Below are 13,012 nucleotides of genomic sequence, written 5' to 3'. Positions count from 1 at the left end.
TGCAGCATGCAGCTTGCAGCATGCAGCTTGCAGCATGCAGCTTGCAGCATGCAGCTTGCAGCTTGCAGCATGCAGCATGCAGCTTGCAGCTTGCAGCCTGCAGCTTGCAGCATGCAGCTTGCAGCATGCAGCTTGCAGCATGCAGCTTGCAGCATGCAGCTTGCAGCATGCAGCTTGCAGCATGCAGCTTGCAGCTTGCAGCATGCAGCATGCAGCTTGCAGCCTGCAGCCTGCAGCCTGCAGCTTGCAGCTTGCAGCTTGAGTTCGATTCCGGCGCGCAATCACGTGCAACCACACGCAGTTGCGCGCAACCGCACGCAATCGTGTGCAACCGCTTGCTTGTGTGTGTGTGTGTCGCACAGAGGGCGTGAGGGCGTCTCAGCGTGGCGAGGGCGGCATCGTGTTCGACAACGAAGCGGACCGGGCCCAGTGGGAGGAGGATCAGAAGGTGACCGCCACCAACAACAACAACAACACCACCAACAACACCACCAACAACACCAACAACACCAACAACACCAACAACAACACCACCAACAACACCAACACCACCAACAACACCACCAACAACAACACCAACAACACCAACAACAACACCACCAACAACACCAACACCACCAACAACACCACCACCAACACCACCAACACCAACACCACCAACACCACCGCCACCAACGCCACCACCAATACCACCACCACCAACACCACCAACACCACCGCCACCAACGCCACCACCAACACCGCCACCAACAACACCACCACCACTAGCACCACTACACCACCACCAACACCACCACCAACACCACCAACACCAGTGATGATTATCTGAATCGGTCCTGGGTCTCCCCTAGATCGACTCAGCCTCAAACGAGTACCTGGTGCGGTGTGCAAACATCGCTAGCACTGGGGAGACAAAGGCGGCCGGGCGTGGTGCTGCTGGCCACCCAGCCCCCTCGTGTGCCGTTCCGGCCTTCACAGTCGCTCGCTAACAGCCACTTGCCCCTACGCTCAGCTACTGCTACACGGGGCATCTTCGTTATCTTTTGTTATCTTCGTTATCTTCGTTATCTTTGCGCGCGCGCAGCAAGCGGACCGCGAGTGGTACACTCTGGACGAGGGCTACGACGACGCGCGCAACCCGCTGGCGGGAGCCTCCAGCGCGTACGTGCAGCGGCGGGAGCAGCACGCACAGAGCCAGAGGCAGAAGCGCGTGTCGGCGCAGCGACGGCAGATCAATGAGGTGACGGGGGGGGGAGGGAGAGCCACAGACTCATCACTCACTCACACAGAGACTCACAGACTCACTCAGAGACTCACAGACTCACACAGAGAGCCACAGACTCACACAGAGACCCACAGACTACTCACACAGAGAGCCACAGACTACTCACTCACACAGAGACTCACAGACTCACACAGAGAGCCACAGACTCACAGACTAGTCACTCACACAGAGACTCACAGACTCACACAGAGAGCCACAGACTCACAGACTACTCACACAGAGACTCACAGACTCACAGACTACTCACACAGAAAGCCATAGACTCACACAGAGAGCCACAGACTACTCACACAGAGAGCCACAGACTCAGACTACTCACTCACACAGAGAGCCACAGACTACTCACTCAGAGACCCACAGACTCACACAGAGAGCCATAGACTCACAGACTACTCACTCAGAGACCCGCAGACTCACACAGAGCCATAGACTCACAGACTACTCACACAGAGACCCACAGACTCACACAGAGACCCACAGACTACTCACACAGAGACCCACAGACTCGCACAGAGACCCACAGACTACTCACTCACATAGAGACCCACAGACTACTCACACAGAGACCCACAGACTCACACAGAGAGCCATAGACTCACAGACTACTCACACAGAGACCCACAGACTCACACAGAGACCCACATACTCACACAGAGACCCACAGACTCGCACAGAGACCCACAGACTACTCACACAGAGACTCACAGACTACTCACACAGAGAGCCACAGACTCACAAACTACTCACACAGAGAGCCACAGACTCACAGACTACTCACACAGAGAGCCACAGACTCAGACTACTCACACAGAGAGCTACAGACTCACAGACTACTCACACAGAGAGCCACAGACTCACAGACTACTCATACAGAGAGCCACAGACTCACACACTACTCACACAGAGAGCCACGGACTCACAGTCTACTCACACAGAGAGCCACAGACTCGCACACTACTCACACAGAGAGCCACGGACTCACAGTCTACTCACACAGAGAGCCACAGACTCACAGACTACTCACACAGAGAGCCACAGACTCACAGACTACTCACACAGAGAGCCACATACTCACAGACTACTCACACAGAGAGCCACGGACTCACAGTCTACTCACACAGAGAGCCATAGACTCACAGTCTACTCACACAGAGAGCCACAGACTCACAGACTACTCACACAGAGAGCCACAGACTCACAGACTACTCACACAGAGACCCACAGACTCACAGACTACTCACACAGAGAGCCACAGACTCACAGACTACTCGCACAGAGACCCACAGACTCACAGACTACTCACACAGAGAGCCACAGACTCACAGACTACTCACGCAGAGAGCCACAGACTCACAGACTACTCACACAGAGAGCCACAGACTCACAGACTACTCACACAGAGAGCCACAGACTCACAGACTACTCACGCAGAGAGCCACAGACTCACAGACTACTCACACAGAGAGCCACAGACTCACAGACTACTCACACAGAGAGCCACAGACTCACAGACTACTCACACAGAGACCCACAGACTCACAGACTACTCACACAGAGAGCCACAGACTCACAGACTACTCACGCAGAGAGCCACAGACTCACAGACTACTCACGCAGAGAGCCACAGACTCACAGACTACTCACACAGAGAGCCACAGACTCACAGACTACTCGCACAGAGAGCCAGAGACTCACAGACTACTCACACAGAGACCCACAGACTACTCACACAGAGACCCACAGACTACTCACACAGAGACCCACAGACTCACACAGAGAGCCACGGACTCACAGACTACTCACACAGAGAGCCAGAGACTCACAGACTACTCGCACAGAGAGCCACAGACTCACAGACTACTCACACAGAGAGCCACGGACTCACAATCTACTCACACAGAGAGCCACAGACTCACACACTACTCACAAAGAGAGCCACGGACTCACAATCTACTCACACAGAGAGCCAGAGACTCACAGACTACTCGCACAGAGAGCCACAGACTCACAGACTACTCGCACAGAGAGCCACAGACTCAGACTACTCACACAGAGAGCCACAGACTCACAGACTACTCACACAGAGAGCCACAGACTCACAGACTACTCGCACAGAGAGCCACAGACTCACAGACTACTCACTCAGAGAGCCACAGACTCACAGTCTACTCACACAGAGAGCCAGAGACTCACAGACTACTCACACAGAGAGCCACAGACTCACAGACTACTCACACAGAGAGCCACAGACTCACAGACTACTCACACAGAGAGCCACAGACTCACAGACTACTCACACAGAGAGCCACAGACTCACAGACTACTCACACAGAGAGCCACAGACTCACAGACTACTCGCACAGAGAGCCACAGACTCACAGACTACTCACTCAGAGAGCCACAGACTCACAGACTACTCGCACAGAGAGCCACAGACTCACAGACTACTCACAGAGAGCCACAGACTCACAGACTACTCACACAGAGAGCCACAGACTCACAGACTACTCGCACAGAGAGCCATAGACTCACAGACTACTCACACAGAGAGCCACAGACTCACAGACTACTCACACAGAGACCCACAGACTCACAGACTACTCACTCAGAGAGCCACAGACTCACAGACTACTCACTCAGAGAGCCAGAGACTCACAGACTACTCACTCAGAGAGCCACAGACTCACAGACTACTCACACAGAGAGCCACAGACTCACAGACTACTCGCACAGAGAGCCACAGACTCACAGACTACTCACACAGAGAGCCACAGACTCACAGACTACTCACTCAGAGAGCCACAGACTCACAGACTACTCACACAGAGAGCCACAGGCTCACAGACTACTCACACAGAGAGCCACAGACTCACAGACTACTCACTCAGAGAGCCACAGACTCACACACTACTCACTCAGAGAGCCAGAGACTTACAGACTACTCACTCAGAGAGCCACAGACTCACAGACTACTCACACAGAGAGCCACAGACTCACAGACTACTCACACAGAGAGCCACAGACTCACAGACTACTCACACAGAGAGCCACAGACTCACAGACTACTCGCACAGAGAGCCACAGACTCACAGACTACTCACTCAGAGAGCCACAGACTCACAGACTACTCGCACAGAGAGCCACAGACTCACAGACTACTCACACAGAGAGCCACAGACTCACAGACTACTCACACAGAGAGCCACAGACTCACAGACTACTCGCACAGAGAGCCATAGACTCACAGACTACTCACACAGAGAGCCACAGACTCACAGACTACTCACACAGAGACCCACAGACTCACAGACTACTCGCTCAGAGAGCCACAGACTCACAGACTACTCACTCAGAGAGCCACAGACTCACAGACTACTCACTCAGAGAGCCAGAGACTCACAGACTACTCACTCAGAGAGCCACAGACTCACAGACTACTCACACAGAGAGCCACAGACTCACAGACTACTCGCACAGAGAGCCACAGACTCACAGACTACTCACACAGAGAGCCACAGACTCACAGACTACTCACTCAGAGAGCCACAGACTCACAGACTACTCACACAGAGAGCCACAGACTCACAGACTACTCACACAGAGAGCCACAGACTCACAGACTACTCACGCAGAGAGCCACAGACTCACAGACTACTCACTCAGAGAGCCACAGACTCACACACTACTCACTCAGAGAGCCAGAGACTTACAGACTACTCACTCAGAGAGCCACAGACTCACAGACTACTCACACAGAGAGCCACAGACTCACAGTCTACTCACACAGAGAGCCAGAGACTCACAGACTACTCACACAAAGAGCCACAGACTCACAGACTACTCACACAGAGAGCCACAGACTCACAGTCTACTCACACAGAGAGCCACAGACTCACAGACTACTCACACAGAGAGCCACAGACTCACAGACTACTCACTCAGAGAGCCACAGACTCACAGACTACTCACACAGAGAGCCACAGACTCACAGTCTACTCACACAGAGAGCCAGAGACTCACAGACTACTCACACAGAGAGCCACAGACTCACAGACTACTCACACAGAGAGCCACAGACTCACAGACTACTCACACAGAGCCACAGACTCACAGACTACTCACTCAGAGAGCCATAGACTCACAGACTACTCACACAGAGAGCCACAGACTCACAGACTACTCACTCAGAGAGCCATAGACTCACAGACTACTCACACAGAGAGCCACAGACTCACAGACTACTCAAACAGAGAGCCACAGACTCACAGACTACTCAGACAGAGAGCCACATACTCACAGACTACTCACTCAGAGAGCCACAGACTCACAGACTACTCGCACAGAGAGCCAGAGACTCACAGACTACTCACTCAGAGAGCCACAGACTCACAGACTACTCGCACAGAGAGCCACAGACTCACAGACTACTCACACAGAGAGCCACAGACTCACAGACTACTCAGACAGAGAGCCACAGACTCACAGACTACTCACTCAGAGAGCCACATACTCACAGACTACTCGCACAGAGAGCCAGAGACTCACAGACTACTCGCACAGAGAGCCACATACTCACAGACTACTCACACAGAGAGCCACAGACTCACAGACTACTCACACAGAGAGCCACAGACTCACAGACTACTCACGCAGAGAGCCACAGACTCACAGACTACTCACTCAGAGAGCCACAGACTCACAGACTACTCACTCAGAGAGCCACAGACTCACAGACTACTCACACAGAGAGCCACAGACTCACAGTCTACTCACACAGAGAGCCAGAGACTCACAGACTACTCACACAAAGAGCCACAGACTCACAGACTACTCACACAGAGAGCCACAGACTCACAGTCTACTCACACAGAGAGCCACAGACTCACAGACTACTCACACAGAGAGCCACAGACTCACAGACTACTCACTCAGAGAGCCACAGACTCACAGACTACTCACACAGAGAGCCACAGACTCACAGTCTACTCACACAGAGAGCCAGAGACTCACAGACTACTCACACAGAGAGCCACAGACTCACAGACTACTCACACAGAGAGCCACAGACTCACAGACTACTCACACAGAGCCACAGACTCACAGACTACTCACTCAGAGAGCCATAGACTCACAGACTACTCACACAGAGAGCCACAGACTCACAGACTACTCGCACAGAGAGCCAGAGACTCACAGACTACTCACACAGAGAGCCACAGACTCACAGACTACTCACTCAGAGAGCCATAGACTCACAGACTACTCACACAGAGAGCCACAGACTCACAGACTACTCACACAGAGAGCCACAGACTCACAGACTACTCAGACAGAGAGCCACATACTCACAGACTACTCGCTCAGAGAGCCACAGACTCACAGACTACTCGCACAGAGAGCCAGAGACTCACAGACTACTCACTCAGAGAGCCACAGACTCACAGACTACTCGCACAGAGAGCCACAGACTCACAGACTACTCACACAGAGAGCCACAGACTCACAGACTACTCAGACAGAGAGCCACAGACTCACAGACTACTCACTCAGAGAGCCACATACTCACAGACTACTCGCACAGAGAGCCACAGACTCACAGACTACTCACACAGAGAGCCACAGACTCACAGACTACTCAGACAGAGAGCCACAGACTCACAGACTACTCACTCAGAGAGCCACATACTCACAGACTACTCGCACAGAGAGCCACAGACTCACAGACTACTCACACAGAGAGCCACAGACTCACAGACTACTCGCACAGAGAGCCAGAGACTCACAGACTACTCGCACAGAGAGCCACATACTCACAGACTACTCACTCAGAGAGCCACAGACTCACAATCTACTCACACAGAGAGCCACAGACTCACAGACTACTCGCACAGAGACCCACAGACTCACAGACTACTCACACAGAGACCCACAGACTCACACAGAGACCCACAGACTCCTCATTGACTGTGTGTGTGCTGACTGTGTGTGTGTCTGTGTGTGTGTGCTGTGTGTGTGTGTGCTGACTGTGTGTGTGTGTGTGTGCTGTGTGTGTGTGTGCTGACTGTGTGTGTGCTGACTGGCTGACTGTGTGTGTGTGTGTGCTGTGTGTGTCTGCTGACTGTGTGTGTGTGTGCTGTGTGTGTGTGTGCTGTGTGTGTGTGCTGATTGCCTGCCCCACCTACCCACCCACCCACCAGGACAACGAGCGGTGGGAGACGAACCGCATGGTGACGAGCGGGGTGGTGCACCGTCTATGTGTGTCTGTGTGTGTGTGTGCTGTGTGTGTGTGCTGTGTGTGTGCTGACTGTGTGTGTGTGTGTGTGCTGCCTGACCCACCCACCCATCAGGACAACGAGCGGTGGGAGACGAACCGCATGGTGACGAGCGGGGTGGTGCACCGTCTATGTGTGTGTGTGTGTCTGTGTGTGTGCTGACTGTGTGTGTGCTGTGTGTGTGTCTGTGTGTGTGTGCTGTGTGTGTGTTGACTGTGTGTGTGTGTGCTGACTGTGTGTGTGTGTTGCCCACCAGGACAACGAGCGGTGGGAGACGAACCGCATGGTGACGAGCGGGGTGGTGCACCGTCTATGTGTGTGTGTCTGTGTGTGTGTCTGTGTGTGTGTGTGTTGTGTGTGTGTGCTGACTGTGTGTGTGTGTGTTGCCCACCAGGACAACGAGCGGTGGGAGACGAACCGCATGGTGACGAGCGGGGTGGTGCACCGTCTATGTGTGTGTGTCTGTGTGTGTGTCTGTGTGTGTGTGTGTTGTGTGTGTGTGCTGACTGTGTGTGTGTGTGTTGTGTGTGTGTGCTGACTGTGTGTGTGTGTGTTGCCCACCAGGACAACGAGCGGTGGGAGACGAACCGCATGGTGACGAGCGGGGTGGTGCACCGCCTGGAGGTGTCGCAGGAGTTTGAGGAGGACAGTGCGGCCAGGGTGCACCTCATGGTGCACAACCTCGTGCCGCCATTCCTGGACGGACGCATTGTCTTCACCAAGCAGGCGAGGGCGCAATCGCGGTTGCGCGCAATCGGGGTTGGGCGCAATCGGGGTTGCGCGCAATCGGGGTTGCGCGCAATCGGGGTTGCGCGCAATCGGGGTTGCGGCAATCGCGCTTGTGCGCGATTGCGGTTGCGCGCAATTGCGGTTGCGCGCAATCGGGGTTGCGCGCAATCTGGGAGCGCAATCGGGGAGCGCAGTCGCGGTTGCGTGCAATCGTGGTTTCGTGCAATTGTGGTTGCGCGCAATCGCGGTTGCGCGCAATCGCGGTTGCGCACAATTGGGAGCACAATCGCGGTTGTAACTCTGTGTGTGTGTGTGTGTAACTGTGTGTGTCTGTGTGTGTGTAACTGTGTGTGTGTGTCTGTGTGTGTGTGTGTAACTGTGTGTATGTCTGTGTGTGTGTGTGTAACTGTGTGTATGTCTGTGTGTGTGTGTGTAACTGTGTGTGTGTAACTGTGTGTGTGTAACTGTGTAACTGTGTGTGTGTGTGTGTCTGTGTGTAACTGTGTGTGTGTGTGTCTGTGTGTGTGTAACTATGTGTATGTCTGTGTGTGTGTGTGTAACTGTGTGTGTGTGTAACTGTGTGTGTAACTGTGTGTGTCTGTGTGTGTGTGTAACTATGTGTATGTCTGTGTGTGTGTGTGTGTAACTGTGTGTGTGTGTAACTGTGTGTGTGTAACTGTGTGTGTGTAACTGTGTGTGTGTGTGTGTAACTGTGTGTGTGTGTGTCTGTGTGTAACTGTGTGTGTGTGTGTGTGTCTGTGTGTGTGTAACTATGTGTATGCAACTGTGTGTGTGTGTGTGTAACTGTGTGTGTGTGTGTCTGTGTGTAACTGTGTGTGTGTGTGTGTGTCTGTGTGTGTGTAACTATGTGTATGCAACTGTGTGTGTGTGTGTGTAACTGTGTGTGTGTGTGTCTGTGTGTAACTGTGTGTGTGTGTGTGTGTCTGTGTGTGTGTAACTATGTGTATGCAACTGTGTGTGTGTGTGTGTAACTGTGTGTGTGTGTGTCTGTGTGTAACTGTGTGTGTGTGTGTGTGTCTGTGTGTGTGTAACTATGTGTATGCAACTGTGTGTGTGTGTGTGTAACTGTGTGTGTGTGTAACTGTGTGTGTGTGTGTCTGTGTGTGTGTAACTATGTGTATGTCTGTGTGTGTGTGTGTGTGTCTGTGTGTGTGTAACTATGTGTATGCAACTGTGTGTGTGTGTGTGTAACTGTGTGTGTGTGTGTCTGTGTGTAACTGTGTGTGTGTGTGTGTGTCTGTGTGTGTGTAACTATGTGTATGCAACTGTGTGTGTGTGTGTGTAACTGTGTGTGTGTGTGTCTGTGTGTAACTGTGTGTGTGTGTGTGTGTCTGTGTGTGTGTAACTATGTGTATGCAACTGTGTGTGTGTGTGTGTAACTGTGTGTGTGTGTAACTGTGTGTGTGTGTGTCTGTGTGTGTGTAACTATGTGTATGTCTGTGTGTGTGTGTGTGTAACTGTGTGTGTGTGTAACTGTGTGTGTGACTGTGTCTGTGTATGCAACTGTGTGTGTCTGTGTGTGTGTAGCCAGAGCCGGTGGTCCCAGTGAAGGATCCGACCTCTGACCTGGCGATGATCGCTCGCAAGGGCAGCCTGCTGGTGAGGAGACACCGCGAGCAGAAAGAACGGAAGAAGGTGCTCCTCACCACTCGCTCACCACTCGCTCGCTCACCACTCGCTCGCTCACCACTCACTCACTCATACACTCACTCACTCACTCACCACTCGCTCACCACTCGCTCACCACTCACTCGCTCACCACTCACTCACTCATACACTCACTCACTCACCACTCGCTCACCACTCGCTCACCACTCACTCACTCGCTCACCACTCACTCGCTCACCACTCACTCGCTCATACACTCACTCACTCACTCACCACTCGCTTACTCACTCACCACTCGATAGCTCACTCACTCACTCACCACACGCTCACTCACACACTCACTTACTCACCACTCACTCACTCACCACTCACTCACCACACGCTCACCACTCGCTCACCACTCGCTCACTCACTCACTTACTCACACACTCACTCACCACTCACTCACTCACCACACGCTCACCACTCGCTCACCACTCGCTCACTCACTCACTTACTCACACACTCACTCACCACTCACACACTCACTCACACACTCACTCATACACTCACTCACACACTCACTCACTCATTCATACACACACTCACTCACTCACACGCTCACCACTCGCTCACCACTCACTCACTCATACACTCACTCATTCACTCATACACTCACTCATACACTCACTCACACATACATTCACACGCTCACTCACACACTCACTCATACACTCACTCACCACTCACTCACACACTCGCTCACTCACTCACTCACCACTCGCTCACCACTCACTCACCACTCGCTCACTCACTCACTTACTCACACACTCACTCACCACTCACTCACCACTCACTCACCACTCACTCACACACTCACTCACTCACACAATCACTCACACACACACTCACTCACCACTCGCTCACCACTCGCTCACCACTCGCTCGCTCACCACTCACTCACTCATACACTCACTCACTCACTCACCACTCGCTCACCACTCGCTCACCACTCACTCGCTCACCACTCACTCACTCATACACTCACTCACTCACCACTCGCTCACCACTCGCTCACCACTCACTCACTCGCTCACCACTCACTCGCTCACCACTCACTCGCTCATACACTCACTCACTCACTCACCACTCGCTTACTCACTCACCACTCGATAGCTCACTCACTCACTCACCACACGCTCACTCACACACTCACTTACTCACCACTCACTCACTCACCACTCACTCACCACACGCTCACCACTCGCTCACCACTCGCTCACTCACTCACTTACTCACACACTCACTCACCACTCACACACTCACTCACACACTCACTCATACACTCACTCACACACTCACTCACTCATTCATACACACACTCACTCACTCACACGCTCACCACTCGCTCACCACTCACTCACTCATACACTCACTCACCACTCGCTCACCACTCACTCACCACTCACACACTCACCATACACACACTCACTCACTTACTCACCACTCACACACTCACTCACCACTCGCTCACCACTCACTCACCACTCACTCACCACTCACTCACCACACACTCACCACTCACTCACCACTCGCTCACCACTCACTCACCACACACACACTGACCACACACTCACCACTCACTCACCACTCACTCACCACTCACTCACCACACACACGCTCACTCACACACTCACACACCACTCACTCACTCACCACTCACTCACTCACCACTCACCACTCAATCGCTCACTCACTCACTCACCACACACTCACCACTCACTCACCACTCGCTCACTCACTCACCACTCAATCGCTCACTCACTCACTCACCACACGCTCACCACTCACTCACCACACGCTCACCACTCACTCACCACACGCTCACCACTCACTCACTCACTCACCACACGCTCACTCATACACTCACTCATACATTCACTCACTCACTCACTCACTCACCACTCGCTCACCACTCACTCACCACTCACTCACCACTCGCTCACCACTCACATGCTCACACACTCACTTACTCACTCACACCCTCACTCACTCACACACTCACCACTCACCACTCGCTCACCACTCACTCACTCACCACACGCTCACTCATACACTCACTCATACATTCACTCACTCACTCACCACTCGCTCACCACTCACTCACCACTCACTCACCACTCGCTCACCACTCACACGCTCACACACTCACTTACTCACTCACACGATCACTCACACACACACTCACTCACTTACTCACCACTCACACACTCACTCACCACTCGCTCACCACTCACTCACCACTCACCACACACTCACCACTCACACACTCACTCACCACTCGCTCACCACTCACTCACCACTCACACACTCACCACACACTCACCACTCGCTCACCACTCGCTCACCACTCACTCACCACTCACTCACCACACACTCACCACTCGCTCACCACTCACTCACCACTCACTCACCACTCACTCACCACACACTCACCACTCACTCACCACTCGCTCACCACTCACTCACCACTCACACACTGACCACACACTCACCACACACTCACCACTCACTCACACACTCACACACCACTCACTCACTCACCACTCACACACTCACACACTCACCACACGCTCACCACTCACTCACCACACGCTCACCACTCACTCACCACTCGCTCACCACTCACTCACTCACCACACACACTCACACACTCACCACACACACACTCACCACTCACTCACCACTCACTCACACACTCACCACACACACACTCACCACTCACTCACCACTCACTCACCACACACTCACACACTCACCACACACTCACCACTCACTCACCACACACTCACACACTCACCACACACTCACTCACCACACACACACTCACCACACACACACTCACCACACACACACTCACCACTCACTCACCACTCACTCACCACTCACTCACCACTCACTCACCACTCACTCACCACTCACTCACCACTCACTCACACACACACTCACCACACACACACTCACCACACACACACTCACCACTCACTCACCACTCACTCACACACTCACCACACACACACTCACCACACACACACTCACCACTCACCACTCACTCACA

General features: G+C 53.2%; 1 protein-coding gene across 1 annotated transcript in view; it reads left to right on the top strand.

Annotated features, from left to right (window-relative positions):
* Positions 1–263: 263 nt before the first annotated feature.
* LOC144954087 (pre-mRNA-splicing factor ATP-dependent RNA helicase PRP16-like) overlaps positions 264–13,012 on the top strand; it is a gene marked incomplete at both ends in the record, with an annotated part of 34,713 nt that continues 21,964 nt past the window's right edge. Inside the window, 4 exons of the mRNA XM_078884659.1 lie at positions 264–448; positions 1,085–1,240; positions 8,122–8,283; positions 9,835–9,942. Coding sequence (XP_078740785.1) covers positions 264–448; positions 1,085–1,240; positions 8,122–8,283; positions 9,835–9,942 — 611 coding nt within the window. The remainder of the gene's footprint in view (positions 449–1,084; positions 1,241–8,121; positions 8,284–9,834; positions 9,943–13,012) is intronic.

The sequence above is a fragment of the Lampetra fluviatilis genome, unplaced genomic scaffold (genome assembly GCF_964198595.1).
Source record: "Lampetra fluviatilis unplaced genomic scaffold, kcLamFluv1.1 SCAFFOLD_929, whole genome shotgun sequence".
NCBI lineage: Eukaryota > Metazoa > Chordata > Hyperoartia > Petromyzontiformes > Petromyzontidae > Lampetra > Lampetra fluviatilis.
This window is presented reverse-complemented; position numbering and strand designations above follow the sequence as displayed.